The following is an 18,361-nucleotide window of genomic DNA, read 5'->3' on the forward strand; positions in this document are numbered from 1 at the left end:
ACTATTCAAGTTCACCAAGGCTGGCTGGCTAGCTACCCCATCTCTCCCTCTCTTCAAACCCAGCGTGGTGGTATTGGCATAGATGTTTTCACAGCCTAGTGCTGTTGCCTATTCCAACATGGAAGGACAGTAACTTTATTCTGACCTAGTAAAGGGGTTCAATGTTTAATATACATATGTTGATGCTTGTACTATGTCTTATTAGGGGATTGTGGGTTTACCAGTAGAGGTGGGTGACACGGCCAAATATATATAGCACAATAAAAATAATCATGGTATATCTATGGGCATATACTGTTCCAACTGAATCCAGTGTAGGTACTTCTATTGGCCCAATTTTTATAGGTACACAGAGGCTGTGGTGCATCTGTTGGTGAAGAAAGATTCACGGATCTTGACTTTGCTGAAGATACTGTGATCTTCGTGGAGTCAATGGGTGGTCCGATTGGGGTGCGTGAGAAAATGAGCGAGGAGTCCGAGTGTCCTAATAAAAACAAAAGTCCAGGCCATTAGTGACCTCTTCAGCATAGCCATTAGCAGTGTGTCTGTTTGCAGAGAGAGTGTCGACCTTGTCAAGAGGTTTACTTACCTTGGCAGTGACATTCGGGTCTCTAGTGACTCTTCCTATGAAGTCAGTAGACTGATAGAGAGAGCATGGTGGGTGATGAGGTTGCTGGAAAGGAGTGTGTGGTATACCCGATATCTATGCAAAAGGACAAAGGTCGAAGTCTTTAGAGTCCTGGTGCTTCCTTTCTTGCTATATGGTTGTGAGACACAGATGCTATCCAGTGACCTGCGATGAAGACTGGACTCCTTTGGTACTGTGTCTCTTCAGAGATTCCTCAGGTACCACTTGTTTGACAACTAAATCCTTGTCCCAAATCGGGCACATTACCTACATTGTGAGAGACACGGATGCTGTCCAGTGACCTGAGATGAAGACTGGACTCTTTTTGGTACTCGGTCTCTCCGGAAAATCCTTGAAGCACATTACCTGCATTGTGAGGGAGTGTCAAGACCGAGAGAGAGATATATATATATATATAAACACACACATACATCCGGAAAGTATTCACAGCACATCACTTTTTCCACATTTTATGTTACAGCCTTATTCCAAAATGGATTCAATTCATTTTTTTTCCTCAGAATTCTACACATAACACCCATAATGACAACGTGGAAAAAAGGTTACTTGAGGTTTTTGCTAATTTATTAAAAATAAAAAAAATCGAGAAAGCACATGCACATAAGTATTCACAGCCTTTGCCATGAAGCTCAAAATTGAGCTCAGGTGCATCCTGTTTCCCCTGATCATCCTTGAGATGTTTCTGCATGTAGATGTAGTATGTGTACCAAATTTCAGGTCAATAGTTCAAACGGTTTGTGAGCTACAGGTGATTTAAAATCCTGGACAGCCACAGTAGCATATTATATAAGAAGATCACACCTTAGGTACTCCAAATAATTGCCTGTTAAAATGGCAACCTAAAAAATTAATGCATTGTTGCCACATCTGGCAACCAATTTTAAAAGTTAATGATGAGCCTGTTGATAATTTAATGGTCATTGAGAGAGTAGTGTGAGGTTGAAACAATGAAGTAACATTGTTACAGTGTGTTGTTTGTTTTTATATTAAAAAAAAACGCCACACATTCATATTTGTAGCAGTAGTGGTGATATGGAGGCCTTTTGAGCTGCAACCCACCTTTTAAATTTTCCATTTGTGGAAAACGCTGGGTGTGACTGTCACTATAATTTAAAAGTTCAGCTTAACACTCTTCCTTCTAATGTTACTCTTTTTACAGGTTTCCCCTTGTGAATGCTTTTATTTGTAAAGCTGAAACGGGGCTTAAATTTCTCCAGCAACACTACAGATTTCTGGCATTTGGCCATTTTAAGTCGCAAACATTTGGTAACTTTCATGCTGTTCTTAATAAAGCTGCAACCATCACATAATAAAGCAGAAACACAGGTTTATGTTTTGAAGAACATTTACTAATCATGTAATAGTGTTTTTCACAGTTACCTGTGTTACATGAACAGGGTAGTTTTGTTAACAAGTTGCCAACAAGCTGCTTTCTGTGAGTGGCACTGATCCTGTTGTGATTGCAGGTCGGCCTTTGCCCAAGATGGGAATCAAACTTGGTTAAGGATTAAGACACACGTGCAGCAGAACATGATTAATTAGAATAACTGGTGCTTGTTTCTACTCTGTCTGCTTGGCTACAGTAAGGTATGAGTTGAAAAGGTACTGTTACAGCATGACACAGATAAAATGCAAAGGGGAGCTATTTGTGCTCTATAGTTTATATAAACCTTTCCAGAAGCAACAGCTGCCACTGCAACTACAGCAGACCATACGTGCAATCAAAAACTATCTATTGCCACAGTTACTGTGGAGCATGACCTGACATTCGGTATCAATCAACATTTATTTATATAGCACATATTCATACAAAAAAAATGTAGCTCAAAGTGCTTTACAAAATGAATAGAAAAATAGAAGACACAATAAAAGATAAACATAAGTCAACATTAATTAACATAGAATAAGAGTAAGGTCCGATGGCCAGGGTGGACAGAAAAAACAAAAAAAAACTCCAAAGGCTGAAGAAAAAAATAAAATCTGTAGGGGTTCCAGACCAAGAGACCGCCCAGTCTCCTCTGGGCAATCTACCTAACATTAGTCAAACAGTCCTCTTTGTATTTAGGGTTTTCATGGAAGGACCTGATGATGATGGTCACGTAGACTTCTGGCTTTCAGTCCATCAATGTTGGTGCATCATGATGCTTTGAGTAGGTGGTGGTGGCGCAAGAAAACCGGAAAAAGAAACAGAAGAGAGAGTAGGGGTCAGTATGGATTTTGGAGCCACTGTGAATAGTTATTATGAAGAATTGAACATACAGAGTATCAGGATTAAGTTAAAGTGAAGTTATGAGAAGGCCATGTTAAAGTAATGTGTTTTCAGCAGTGTTTTAAAGTGCTCTACTGTATTTGCCTGGCGAATTCCTATTGGCAGGCTATTCCAGATTTTAGGTGCATAACAGCAGAAGGCCGCCTCACCACTTCTTTTAATTTTAGCTTTTGGAATTATAAGGAGACACTCATTTGAAGATCTAAGGCTACGATTTGGAATATAACATGTCAGGCATTTCGATGTATAAGATGGAGCGAGATTATTTAAGGCTTTATAAACCATAAGCAGTATTTTAAAGTCAATCCTGAAAGACACAGGCAACCAGTGTAGTGACATCAAAACTGGAGAAATGTGTTCGGATTTTTTTTTCCCAGTTAGGATTCTAGCAGCTGCATTCTGCACTCGTTGCAAGTGATTGATGTCTTTTTTGGGTAGTCCTGAGAGGAGTGCGTTACAGTAATCTAGTCTACTGAAAACAAAAGCGTGAATTAATTTCTCCGCATCTTTCAATGATATAAGAGGTCTAACTTTAGCTATGTTTCTTAAGTGAAAAAATGCTGTGATTGATTGACATTCGGTATAACAACCACCCATTTACTTGCAAAAAGATACTGGAGGAAGTCTACTTTCAAGATTAATGAATGCTAATTTATTTTGCAGTTATTTTCATTACTTGATAATTCTCAATTTGTTAGTCTATTTTTTATGTTGCATTCTCATTTATGTTCATAGCAGTTGCCTTTTTCAAATTTAACATGAAAATGTTTGCTTCCCTGTTCAGTTACTGTCATAGGTAAATATTTCTCGCAGCAAAAGGAAGCACTTGAACACTTACCATAAGCACATTTTATTTAATATGAGACACAAGGAAGTACTTGAACATTGTTTAAATATACATGTTTTGTTCGTTGTGATTTTTATTATCCCTAATCTAAAGTTAACAACTTAGTTAGTTTAGCTCTTTTCCTTACATTGCTGTTTCAATTTTTTTTTCTCAATTTTTATTCACTACAAAGGTCTCTTTTTAAAATAATTTCATCCTTATGGGCTTGAAGATTCCTTTCTGGCCTTTGTAGTCCTATTTCATTTTGCCAATAGTACTGTATATGCGCTACTTGAGCTGCATCAGTGCATTCAACCTTCCTGCTGTTATGATTCCTTCATGGATGTTGACTTGTTTTCAATCCTGTTTTTTAAAAAATTGATCTATTTGTATGGAATGATGTAAATAAAATAAAAGTTTTTTTTTCTGTCTTTTAACTATTAATATAGTGAAAAGTCTTTTCTTTGTGGATGCCTACTGTGCTATATGTTACTGCTAAATTTAAAGTATTTTTTTTGTTAACGAGTCAATCAGTCTTGCATTTATTCATATTTGTGTGTATCTATACATTTTTGCAAATTATGCACTTGCTGTTCATTTTTCATAAACAGTCAGTGCAATTAAGGATTTTTTTAAATCCCCAAGTATATTATTATGTGGATATTATTACAGGTAAAGCTACTAATAATGACAGCTTTTTTAATATTTTCAAAACATCTTAAAATACATTGTTCCAGATTGTTATGCACAAGTTTGAAAACATTCAGTAGGTTGTAAAGAATTTGGAACAGAAAGCTGTTCTATTTGTTGCATGAAGAAACAATTTTTTTTCAAAAAATAAATGCAATGTAAGATCAAGTTACATATTAGCCTCCTTAGCATTGCATATAATTCCAAAAAATATGTGTAAAGCATTATTTTTTTTTGGGATGAAAAATTACATTTTTATTAAATCTCAAAAGTATAATGATGGAAAATGGTGTTGATGAGTAAAAATATGAACTGAACAATAACAAAAATAACAGTATTAATACTGCTAATGATGCCAAAACAGTATATAATTTCAAAATGAGTCCTTTCTGTAGTAAATCTTAAAGCATGGTGAGAAAAGCCAAGCAAAATGACACCTTTTATTGGCTAACTAAAAAGATTACAATATGCAAGCTTTCGAGGCAACTCAGGCCCCTTCTTCAGGCAAGATGTAAAAAACTATTGGCAAAATGAAAAATAGGACTACAAAGGCCAGAAAGGAATCTTCAAGCCCATAAGGATGAAATTATTTTAAAAAGAGACCTTTTGTAGTGAATAAAAATTGAGAAAAAAAAATTGAAACAGCAATGTAAGGAAAAGAGCTTAACTAAGTTGTTAACATTAGATTTAAAGCATGGTGAAAGACACAATCCAACTTCACAGTCAGGACAGTAATAACGTGTTTCATTTTGGATTTTCTTTCCAGATTTATTAGTTTTTGAACTGCACACTGTGCAGGTAGGAGCTGAATTCTGGGGGGTTGTAGTTTTTTTTTTTTTTTTTTTTTTCCCCTCCCTTCTCTGTTGACCACAGCACAAGGCTTTGTAACCTGCTTGTACAGTGACTGTAGCCGCATTATGTACAGTGATAAGAAGACAAACCTCTTGTTTGTCTTTCCTTTTTTAATGCGACCACTTTACCCTTTTGTCAAGCTACTAGCACACCTTGCTGCAATTTAGCTCTGACAGTGTCTTCAGGCATGGCAAAATGGTTGGGACGCGCTATTCCAGGTGTCAGTCTTTCTTTGAAGCAAGATGGTGAAGTATAAAAATTGTCCATCAATTGAGCAACAGTCAAAGTCTGCACCAATGACGTAGCAACGGCTTACTGATTGTATTTTTATGATCTAACATTGTCCCTTTCCTTGTGTACAGAACTGAATTCCAAATGTATCCCATTTTACATTCACTAAGCTTGGTATTCTCATCAAAGTCTGTGTTGGTAAAATGCAGATATTTCACAAGAAGTGAAAACCTACACTCAGATGTAATTTCTCCGAAGAACATCAGTACTGACAGCACTTCTACAATGTGGGTGGTGATTCTTGATTCTAACGCTTACACAAGATACATCTGTACAGTTGCCCTAATGACACTCGACTTGATTTTAGCATGGTTTTGGCAGCCCAAGTAACGTGCTGGTCTAACACTAAGGAGGCTACTATATGAGCCTTTCTTTGATATAACTTTCGCAACTCTCTCATCCATTGAACTTGTAGGTCCATGTATAATTTCTTTCTGTATGTCATTTGACGTTGCCAGTATTGCCTCCCGCAGATGCTGTTTTAAGGTTTACAGCTGCCTACTCTGAGATCTTCCTTTTAAAACTAGAATAATCAAAGCCTACGAAAAAACTCGTAAACCCGGCCCACCTTTAAATTCCTTCGCACCTCTTTTGTCTTGCAAATGTGTCTAAGCCCTAGCAGTAAGCAGCCTGCTATATACCATCCCCACCAACGCAGAAAGGGCCCGGCTCAAGCCTTGATTATTTTGGGAGTGAAGTGCTGGAGTTTTAGAGGGGAAATAATAGGTCATTATTTGGAATACATTCCTTTTATGTGTGTTCTGTGTCTACAACAATCTATGTAAACATATTGTTAAAACAAACGTTTTTCATGTTTTAGTGTTAAATGACAAAATGTAGACATGAACTGTATAATGTATGAAGTGCAAATATCAAACATTTTCAGAAAAGTTACGAAGATAATATGACGGCTTGCGTGGTGCAGCGGTAAGAACTGCTAACTTCTAATCCAGTGGTCATGCGCTCGATACCAACTTCCCTGCAGATTTTCAGCTTCGAGTAGTTAGCTGCTCTTATTGTTAATATTATACAATAAAAACATACATTTGATTTGCATCTGTAACAGCCGGTGTAAATTTTATAGTACTTGTAAAAAAGGTCAAGGTCAAAAACCTTGTATTCTCTGTCATGATACAACATCCCCACCACCAGCACATATCTGACAGTGTTAGTTTTTATTTGAAACTGGGAATAACTATGGATGTGACTGGTGTTTTGAGACAATGGAACTGGAAATTCTCAGATCTGGCGGGATAAAAGCTGAAACATAAACGCTGGTGAATCATTCCTTCTTCGTATCTCATTTTCACTTGAATTTTTTTAATTTAGTTTTTCAGTTTTGAGTATTCCTGTTCGCGCTGAAGTGGTATGCACCCTATTGTCTATGATGTCAAAGCCGTCCTGACAAAAAACAGACCGGTGTACAGTGAGCCCTCGTTTATCATGGTTAGTCCGTTCCAGGCTCTACCGTGATAAATGAATTTTCCCAAATAGGATTCTTTATTTATAAATCGAATATTTTCGCAGTTAGAGTATAGAAAACCTGTTTACGACCTTCTAAATACGTTTTTTAACGTTATTAGAGCCCTCCAGACATGAAATAACACCCTTTAGTCATCATTACACTCGTATTACCCAATATATTAGACAAAATAAGAGAAAATAAGACATATTAGACGTTACAAATATATTACTAGGCGCACTCGCCTTTTAAGGCGACCGACTTTTATCCTCAATTTTTGTGCTCTCCATGTGTACATCAGGCATGTAAGTGTAGGGAATGAGAACATCAAAATGCCCATTCATAACATCTCCCGAAAACTAAAGGTTTTTTTTTTTATCCCCTCAAGTGCCTGTCCAAAGTCGTACAATGCTAAAGACGGAGTTTCATGCACTAAATAAGCTATAGATGAGAATAAGCAAGCACCATCTCACCTGATATTTACTACGCGGTAAGGCATATGTAGTCCATCAACATTATTCCCAGAGACATAATTTTGTCTTATTTTTCCAGCGCATCACGCACAAAAGCAAGGGAACGATGAGAGCACCAGAACTCTGCTCACATCGCGTCACTTCGTACCTAAAGCTACAAGTAGTAAGTCTGTATTAAGCAGAATATACCAATTAATTGCACACAACTACTAACCTATGAAGGCACGACCTCGGTAGGAAAGTCTTCAGAGGTGGTGCAGTACCTTCAGCAGGTGCGTTTTTGTCTTCAGTGAAGAAGTACTAGGAGTAGGCACTGGGTGTCTGGGTGCGCGGCTGAAGAACATCTTGATAGGCAGTTGCTGGCGCTGTCTTTTTCATATGCATGAGGAGGCTTTTGTAGGGTATTGCCATCTTTAATCATATCCAAGAGTTTTACCTTCTCCTGGATAGTAAGCATCTTCCTCCGGCGCTTAGTTTTATTGTCAGAAGGCTTAGAAAAAAACAGCACGTTTAGGAGCCATCGTAGGGCTTGGATAAAAGTTCTCAGAAAGCGCATGCGTAGTGATGTAAGCGTGTATGAGAAAAAAATCGCGACAGTGAAGCCGCGAAAGTCGAAGCGTGATATAGCGAGGGATCACTGTATATATAATTGGAATTCATTTTATGACATGTATAGTACATTTCCAAAAACATTGTGGCACTGATGGAACACTATTTTATATTATTCATATTCATTTGCATGCCTTGTAATCAGTGACTGTGTTTTTGTTTTGTTTTTTTTTTTTCTCCAATCTTGCCCATTCTCCATATTTTGGTGAATGGTGGTGTTTCTTTTGTACTTCAGGACATGCAGAGGAAAGAATAGTACAGAGAGGTCAGTTCCGTGCTATATGCAGTCATCAAATTCAAATGTTAACAGTTGCCACACTCCCAAGGACCGCCCTACCTACATTTTACAACATGTGTACCTGTTGCAATGTGTACACTTCTCTGTACGTTGTGGTTCCTATTACCTTGAAGGAGCGCTTGACACTGGCTGAGTTTGCTTTCCTTGGGGAAGCAGCGGCCTTGGAACAGAAGCTTGTTAATGTTACATCCGCTTTCTTTTTCCATCACCTTTTCTTGTAAGAAGTGATGATGAAGTTCCTCTGCAAGATGAGCAAAGAACACTCTTCTTTTCTCAGTGGTCCCCGTGCATGCCTTGAACAGTACATGTGCATTGATCGTCGCCAGGTCAAGCATGTTGTAGCACACAGCAACCGGCCACCCTTGTGTTCCTGTTCACACTGAATAAGCTCACACCTTCTGGTGCATGATGTCAACACAGCACTGGAGAAAGAACGAAAGACAAATATAATTGACATTTTGAAGAAATTATTTTATGACCTGAATAGTACCAATCAGAAAACATCATTGCACTAATGTAGTATTATTTGAAAACTAACAGTGTCCGTTCAGGTGTAAATTTAGGCTGATGCTGTTAGTTAGGGGTCAGATCAAGAGGGTGGGGAGGGAGAGTGTGATCGTGACTGAGAGAATAAAGGTGGAGGAAAAAAAGGTAATGTTTACAAGTACCATAAATTTACACCCAATCTGATGCTGTTCATTTTCAAATGAATTACTTGATTACAACCGCACAAAGGCATGTGAATGAATATGAATATTGTTGCATCAGTGCCGTAATGTTTTCGGAAATATACTATACAGGTCATAAAATGAATTATTCCAAATATTTCATATACCTATGTCTGTTTTTTGGCAGTGCGGCTTTGACATCATGGACCATGTCAGGTTGAGTAAGGAACACTCAATAAAACTGAATAAAAAGGATTAAAGTTACAATGAGATACCAAGAAGGCAGATTCACCAGCATTTGTGTGTCCACTTTTATCCCTCCAGATCAGAGAATGTCCAGTTCCATTGTCTCAAAACACCAGTCGCATCTATAGTTATTCCCAGTTTCAAATAAAAACTAACAGCATCAGATCTTTTGGGCCTGCTTGTAATCGTGACTGAGAAAATTAAAAGTGGGGGGGGAAATGCTAACTTACAAGTACTATAAATTTCCACGGGCTGTCACAGATGCAAATCAAATGTATATTTTTATTGTATAATAATAAGAGTAGCTCACTACTCAAAACGGTGAATTTGTGAGACACCGAGGATCGATCCGGCATCCTCTTGGTTACAAGTCAGCAGTTCTTACCACTGCACAACGGAAGCTGTCTTACTGCAGTTGCACCTTTTGTGAAAGTGTTTATTTGATATTTGGACTTCACACATATAGTTCATGCCGACATTTTGTCATTTATTACTACAACATGAACAATGTTTCTGTTTTAGCAATGTGTCTACATAGATTGTTGTAGACACAGAAAACATAAAATTAATGTGTTCCAATCGACAATCTATTATTTCCCCTCTAAAAATTCAGCACTTCACTCGAAGATAATCAAGGCTTGACCTGGGCTCTTTCTGCGTTGGTGGGGAGGAGGGGGTGGAATAGCAGACTGCTTGTGTTGATCGACACATTCACAAGACAAAAGATGCTGACGGAGAGGTGTAAAGGGATTTAAGGTGGGTCTGATTTAAGAAGTTTTTTTCGTAGGCTTTGGTAATTCTAGTGTTAAGAGGGCATCACAGGTTCCCAATAGTGTTGAGGTCTGGGGATGATGGTAGGCATACCATGATTTTTTTTTTTTTTCCTCCTCCCCTCAAACGCCATGGCAGGAAATGGACAGTTAAGTACATACATTTTGTGTATCTCCCTTACCAATATTCCAGCCCAGAACATCACTTAGCCACTTTCTTGCTGATGTCCCAGTCTTGTTGGAACAGTGTGGCCGTTCACCATCATCCAGAACTCCATCGGTCTGGAACATCCAGTGTAGCATGGCAGTCATCAATGAAAACATTTCTCTTTTTGAGCATTGGTTAGGGATGGCTGCAATACAGCTTTAATGCATAATAGGAAGACTGACGAGTCCCGTATCAAGAAGTTCTTGGACTCCAGAGCTTCAAATACCTGTTTGCTGTTCATCAGTGGCTTTTTAATAGGTGGTCATTTTATTTTCCTGCGAGATTTTTATTTTATTTTTTTTTTAAGCCTTTATCTGACCGAATTCAACTGTGCTGTAAAATCACACAAATCTCTCCTTAGTTTTTGTGAAATATCAAATGTTTTCATGCCTTTTGCAAGACATTGCAAAATTTCACGGTTTTCATCTTCAGAAAGATCCGTCTTTCTACCCATATTGCATGAAAGCTGTCATCTTTTAATGTGGAACAGCATCATTCAGTTGGTTTCCATTTAATTGAGATCATGTGGCAAACTAATAACCTGTCTGAGATTTGATCCCAGTTATCTAAAAAGAGGGGATACAAAACAAGCAAGAACTTTAATTGAAATACTAAAACCAAAATGTTTAACTGAAATCCTACTGATGCAACACTTGCATGATAATTTGGAACACTGTCTGTATATGTTGTGTGTGTGTAGACATTGACTTGTACAATTTGTGACTGTTTGACTTCGGACCGCTACCGCATCTTATGGGCAAATGAGTTTCTCCACAACCGCGTCACACTTAGTTATCCCATTGTATCCAGTGTTCGCTGCACTCTGTACTGCTGTGCTCCGGCTTTGAATCTAGTTGACTTGCAAAGTTTCTGCATTGTGCCGCTTAGCACAAACCAACATGAAGGGGCAATGCAACCGTACTAAACTCCTTTATCTGTTGATGTTTGTTATTATCAGGCTGAAATGTTAAAACGGTAAACATGAGTGCTCAGACTCTGCTGATACAATTCCTCCTCTCACAGTGAACACTGGAAGATGCCCACACTGATGACATAATGTAATGCCGACAAAGAGAGGAATCGTGAAGCTTTTTTAAGGTTCAGCACCCATGCAAGCAACAGTAATAATTAAACAAATTATCAAAACACTGCATACAATGTTTTTTGGAAAAAAGCCCCAATTAAAATAAATATGGAGCGAGGGGAGTAACTTTTGTAAATGCAACATATCTAAACTTAATTCAAAATAAGACAAAAAGACTGACTTAACTCTGTTATCCAACGAGACAATGAAATTGTTGTCCAAAAATTGAGGAGAAAATACAGCAATTGCTATCTATGACTTGCTGCTTTTGAAAATTTTATTTCAACTTCTGTGAGAATGAACAGGGTAGCACACTGGCTAATGGGAATTGTATTTCCTATGTCAGCATTTGCCAAGAGATTTGCAGATAAGATGTGTTAGGGGAAGTATACACTTAAATACCTTTTCTTACTGGATCGGTTATGAGAAATTGACTATGCTCCTAGCCACAGTGCCTGGCAATCACTTTATAGTGCCCGCTGTATGCGTTGTCTTCAAGCTTCACCAAACATTCATCTTTTCACGTTACTTCTGACAGGTTTCAGTTGCATTAACAGTCGCACCTGATTTCCTCTTGTAATTGTTTAGATGTGGCAATAGAAACGTTTTCTTTCTTTTGGAAAAACAACAGGTTTTGTCTTGCATCAAATTAAACTGTATGGCATTTTAAAAAGGTTTGATTCTTGTAAATGGGAATGAGCGATATGTCCACAAATATATATCCCAATATATACTGCAGCCGTTGTATATTTCAGTATGGTCCATGTTCGTGTACTTTTCAGACTGATTCCAGTTTAGGTGCTTCTGTTGGCCCATGTTTGTTTAATTTTGTAAGTACCATTTTAATCAAATAAGTAAATATATTACTATATTATTACGCTAGCTGTTCCCCAAGGCTCTGCCTGTGTAGTAGTGAAATGGACAAACTTTTAAAAATCGGTAAAAAAAGTAATTTGTATGTACACTTCAACGTCAAACGTTGCCACTGTAGATGATCATGTTCAGCTGTGAAGGGAGAGTGTCCCCCATGTGGGGGGTGGAAGCACGTGGCCGTGCCATCTCTGGCAGTCAGCAGCTACCCTCTAAAACACACAGCTGTTCGTTTCTCTCTCTCTCACACAAACATCAAACTTTACTCTTTAACAATCTGTAGATGATGATGATGTGTGCTGAACAAACAGGTATCGCTAGCTAAGTGGCGGCTGGTATGTGAGTGAGGATGGCCCCGCCTGGCTCGCTACTCCCCGAGGTCCCACCTCAGGCTCCCTGCAGCCCATCTCTTGGATTTGCACAAATAAATTGGTGTCGCAACTGAACTGTAATAGTGCGATAAGAGAAGTCGCAAATAACCCAGAATGTTCAAGCAAAATAGGAAAAAAACCCAATCTAAATCCATTAAGTAGTTCTCGTGTGAAAAGCAGACGGACGTTGGATTTTATATATAAAAAATGCCACAAGATGATAAAAAAAAAATTTAATTACAACATGAAACAATTACTCATTCGGGCATTTCAATGGGGAATAACGTCCTCTGAGGCTTCATGGTTTTGAGGTCGATTTGTATACCTTCAACTTGAGAGAGCCCCACAAGAAGAAATCGCACGGAGTGAGATCAGGCGAATGTGAAGACCACTTGTGATCACACAGGGAGATCAGCTTGCCTGGAAATCTCTCCCACAAAACTTGCATAGATCTATGCACCATATGAGCTGTTGCTCCATTCTGTTGAAACCAGTCATCCACCACATCCATTCCAGTTGAGGCCGCAAAAAGTTCTCTAGTATTTCAATGTTACATTCTAAAGTGACAGTGACCGTTGCTCTCCCTCCGACAAAAAAAAAAAAGTAAAAGCCTACAATGCCAAATTCTGCACTAGCACACCAGACTATAACATGATCATCATGCAGGGGTTTTGCTTGTTTACGCATCCATTCAAATGGAAATGTGCCTTGCCGCTGTACATGAAAATGGCATCTTAATGAACAGTTTGCAGAATGTTCGCATAAAACTCTATGGCTCTTCTAGTCTCTCTCAATGAGTTCCTGTACGGCAATCATTTTGTATGGATGGAAATTAAGGTGGTCCTGCAAAATCCTCAATGATGTGTTGGAAATGCCTAAGGCAGAAGCATGTTTGCGCGCTAAACATCTAGAAGACTGTAAAATTAATGCCCTTACAACTTGGATGTTTTCAGGTGTTTGTACAGTCAAAAGGTGGCCTGAAGATTTTCTGTTCAATGTTGCACCTGTCTGTTTAAATTTAGCCACCCACTGAAGAATTCTTTTCCGATTTGGGACATTGGGCGGAATGCTGAAGTGTGTTCGAAAGGCGCATTATTTTTGAAGAACACTTCGACAGCAAAAGCAAGGTGCGCACCAGCCCAAGACATGTTGCTGACTGAAAACCACAAGGGATTGCCTATCAAGAGACCACCACCCCTGCCTGTGCCTCACACAATGACCTTGAGAAATGTGGTATTTCATTCTATCAATCTAATGATTGCAAGTACACAACTTATCTAATTAAATTTGAAATATATTTCACAATACTTTTTTTTTTGTGAAAAATAAAAGAATGGAGAGAGAAAAAGAAACACGCATTATACATATCATTAAAGATACAAAATCTTTGGAAAACTGTATTGATTATACAGTAAGAAACAAGATTGACCAAAAATAAACATCCAAGCTATTCTTCCCAATTCAATTGGTTCCCAATTGAACAAAAACAAGTAAGCCTAACTAGATTTTCAAATTCCCTTTCATCTAACATCTTTATGAGCATGAAGAAAAATTATATATGTTGGCCGCCTTCTTTCTCAAGGGTGGGGGTTGAATTGAATTTTTATTTTTGTTTGACTTGTTTGTATGAAATGTTAGTAGCTCTTAATAAATTAAAAAGTTTATTAATAAAGACAAAATACTGCCTCAAATAAAGACAAAATACTGCCTCAACAGAGGCTATCAAACCAAACCCTCCTATACAGTCTAGTTAGAACTTTCACACCTTTTTTTTTTTTTTTTTTAATTTTATTTAAAAAATGAAATCTTTGCTGCTCTGTATCCCCTTCTTGATAAATGAAGCATGTGCTTATTTTGCTTAGTTTTTAAGCAAGGGCTACTTTATCATCAGAGTTTAAGTAGTATACCATAACAGTATTGTATTCAACTATCAAAGAAATGGGGAAGTTATCTTCTGTATTTGAACATGCTTTGGAGTTTGAAGAAGTAATTCCAGATGTTAAAGGAAGAGGGGGATTGGAAGGGGGCTGGACAGGAGTCCTCTTGAAAAACTGAACATGCAAACAAAAACTCTTTTGGAGACAGGATTGGTGGCGGTTGTGAATGTGTACTATGAGGTGTGCTGGCTCTGTCTGAGAGTAAAGTTTCATCTTATCCCTACCATGTGCCTTTTCTTTTGACACAAGTAATAAAGACAAGTTCCTGATGTCTTCGATCATGATAGAAATGATGTAAAAAAATTTCTAATGGTTGACAAGTTTCTACTGGGGCATTACATACCTTGAATTCTACACTAAAATGAAACACCCTCATGTTTTTAAAATGCAATGCATTACAGCTATGATGAGCAATAAATACATGATTGGAGTTATTTAAATAGCAATGTATACAAATGCTAATTTGCAATACACATTAAATCAAAATAAACCTCAATTTATATGTACTTACCAGGATTTTGACCTTCCCCCTCATTCATTGATCAAGAGTCCAAACTTCAGTTCAGAAGTTCAGTTCCACATGAATGCATTTCCACTACATACCCTCCTCTGATTTTTCTCGAAGTATTTAAAAATATTTTAGCAAGAATACATGCGTTTTACCCGATGTTATTTTTCTTTTTTTTTTTTTTTTTATTAATTTTATTACACTTCATACAAAGCAATCAAGTTGTTACAAAAAGAAAAATAGAGTTAAGAACAGATCGATCGGGTTCTCTGATAACCCGATGTTATTTTCAAAAAGGATTTGTGTGAAGTCACAGGTGTTGTCAAATGCAAACACCTGACCGTTATCCTGACATGTTTTGTACTTGTGATCAGTGTTTTGGGTAACATATGTTTTTAGATTATTTTTTAAAGAACAAGTAACATAGCACAATACTTGAGTATTTTTACTTCACAGCTGCTCTCTCTTGTTATATACATACCACCCAGCACTGCCTCACTCTACTTACGTAGGTTCAGAGGTATTCCACACTAATTCTTTCTTTCCACCTTCCACCATAACTCCATGAGCTTACTCAAACCTGACACCCACATCCATGCCTCATTCTTGGCCACACATCATGTTGGGTTTTAGATGGTTTGAGGTGTGATCAAAATACTAGTGCTGTTTCTGATCACATTGGTTCCTTGTAGGACTGTCATTCGGGATTTAAATTGTATATTAAAAAAGTAAGGGTAATTTACACACCACTGCGTAGAAGAGAACCGTCTGATAGAACATCTGCAGCATCTTATTGCAGATGTTGAAGGACGCCAGCCTTCTAAGGAAGTATAGTCGGATCTGTCCTTTCTTGCACAGAGCATCAGTATTGGCAGTCCACTCCAGTTTATCATCCAGTTGTGCTCCCAGGTATTTACAGGTCTGCACCCTCTAGACGCAGTCACCTCAGATGATCACGGGGTCCATGAGGGGCCTGGGCCTCCTAAAATCCACCACCAGTTCCTTGGTTTTGCTGGTGTTCAGTTGTAGGTGGTTTGAGTCGCACCATTTAACAAAGTCCTTGATTAATTTCCTATATTCCTCCTCCTGCCCACTACTGATGCAGCCCACAATAGCAGTGTCGTCTGCAAACTTTTGGACGTGGCAGGACTCCGAGTTGTATTGGAAGTCCAGTGTATATAGGCTGAACAGGACCGGAGAAAGTACAGACCCCTGCAGTACTCCTGTGTTGCTGACCACAATGTCAGACCTGCAGTTCCCGAGACGCACATACTGAGATCTGTCTTTAAGATAGTCCATAATCCATGCTGCTAGGTATGAATCTACTCCCATCTCTGTCAGTTTGTCCCTAAGGAGCAGAGGTTGGATAGTGTTGAAGGCACTAGAGAAGGCCAGAAACATAATTCTTACTGCGCCATTGCCTCTGTCCAAGTGGGAGAGGGATCGGTGTAGCATATAGATGATGACGGACCTGTGGCCTCAGGTGGTGAAGCAGCAGCTGCTCCATGGTCTTCATCACATATGATGTCAGAGCGACAGGCCGGAAATCATTCATCTCACTGGGACGTGCTACTTTTGGGACTGGAGTGACTGCAGTTCATTGAGGATGCATGATCTCAGGGATCAGAGCATACATGTCCCTAGTAGTAGACAGTTTCTGTGAGATCGCAGATATGGTCTTTTAAAGAGAACTGCATCTCCATTCTTGTGACATGGTTTTTTTTTTGTTTTTTTTTCCGTACATTTTGGTTAATTTCAGGAGTCGGATTAGGCCGTGCAAAAGTCTGGATTTTTTTAAAGGTGGCAGTGCGGACTAGCTGTTCTTTAGTCCAAATATCCTATAAGTAGTTGGCACATGGAACAGACCGGTTTTTCATATTTTTAGTTTGCACATGCACCACACAGATATTTTGAACCCATATCACAGTCTGAGATAATGTCACTAACCGATAGGCCATCATACCAGATAGGTGAGAATTTAGAGTATTTGCCTTTAGGTTTGAGTGTGAGGTAGAGTTCCCCCATCCCCTTTCTTCTTTCATTTCACTAATGATGAATGTACATTAAATTTAAAACTTTCATGTTTCAGCGGGTCCAGTGATAATGTCTATTGAAGAAAGAATAGAAGCAGATGGCAGATCTATCTATGTTGGAAATGTGAGTTTCTGTGTAGTTTTTTTTCTAGCCCAATCACTTTTTTTTTATTTAAAAAAAAAGTGTGAATTTAATTCCTCTTTGTTTTAGGTTGACTATGGAGCAACAGCAGAGGAATTGGAAGCTCACTTTCATGGTTGCGGCTCAGTAAACAGAGTAACTATTTTGTGCGACAAGTTCACAGGACATCCTAAAGGGTATGCCATTATTTTGTGCTCCTACATTAGTGCATTACTTGATTGTGAGACTTTAAATTGGCCTGATGCAAGTGTAGGAATGAATGAATGAATGTATGTCTGGGTAAGCATTCCATGCAAATACATGTGTTTTGTTTTGTCAGCTTTAGTTGCATAACCTAAGAAAAGTCTTGACTGTGAGACTTGTATAGTAATGTCAAATCCTTCAGCTTTTTGTCTCCTATAGTTCAAATCTGAAGGTGCTGTCTCTAAACAGTATACATGTACATGCAGTATTAATAAGGCTTAGCATGTATTTTGTAAATTCTTTGGTTAAATGTTGCTGTGTGTGTGTGTGTGTGTATGTATGTATGGGGAAGTGCATGATGGAATACTTTATAGTGGAGGTGATAGTTTGATATTCCTTTGTTGGTTCTCCGTTATGGTAATCATTTGTTCATTCATTTTTAGGTTTGCATACATAGAATTTGCAGATAAGGAGTCTGTACGAACGGCAATGGCGCTCGATGAGTCTCTCTTCAGAGGACGACAGATTAAGGTAAAGTGACGTTGATGGTACATTAATTTGTAAAGGTGGTTTTTTGTGTTTAATAAAAAGAAAAATCTGTAAACGTACTTTCCAAGCATAGTGTTGGAGTTATGTACCTCTATTTTCAAGAGTTACACTAACTCTAGAAAGTTTTAAAATGTAAGACTCCAGCTGTATTGTATACCAAGTTTCTAACAGGAATAATTAGTTGATCAGTTATTTATAGTATTATCAGTTACAACGCTCACTTTTATTTTGCATGATATAGCATAGAATAAATGCAGGTGCCAGCACGTGCGTTGCGGGTACTCTGAGACCAATAGCAAAACTTGTGTGTATGTTTCACTCTGATGCAGGAAGTAATTGGCAGTCAACAGTAATAAATGTGGGGTGGCAGGTT

General features: G+C 38.2%; 1 protein-coding gene across 3 annotated transcripts in view; it reads left to right on the forward strand.

Annotated features, from left to right (window-relative positions):
- Positions 1–18,361, forward strand: part of pabpn1 (poly(A) binding protein, nuclear 1) — a 43,767-nt gene that overhangs the window by 12,170 nt on the left and 13,236 nt on the right. For all 3 annotated transcript variants that reach the window (XM_039747265.1, XM_039747256.1, XM_039747275.1), the window contains exons 3-5: positions 17,171–17,238; positions 17,326–17,432; positions 17,883–17,970. In XM_039747265.1, the coding sequence (XP_039603199.1) occupies positions 17,171–17,238; positions 17,326–17,432; positions 17,883–17,970 (263 nt within the window). The remainder of the gene's footprint in view (positions 1–17,170; positions 17,239–17,325; positions 17,433–17,882; positions 17,971–18,361) is intronic.

Source organism: Polypterus senegalus, chromosome 1, assembly GCF_016835505.1.
Source record: "Polypterus senegalus isolate Bchr_013 chromosome 1, ASM1683550v1, whole genome shotgun sequence".
NCBI classification, from domain to species: Eukaryota; Metazoa; Chordata; class Cladistia; order Polypteriformes; family Polypteridae; genus Polypterus; species Polypterus senegalus.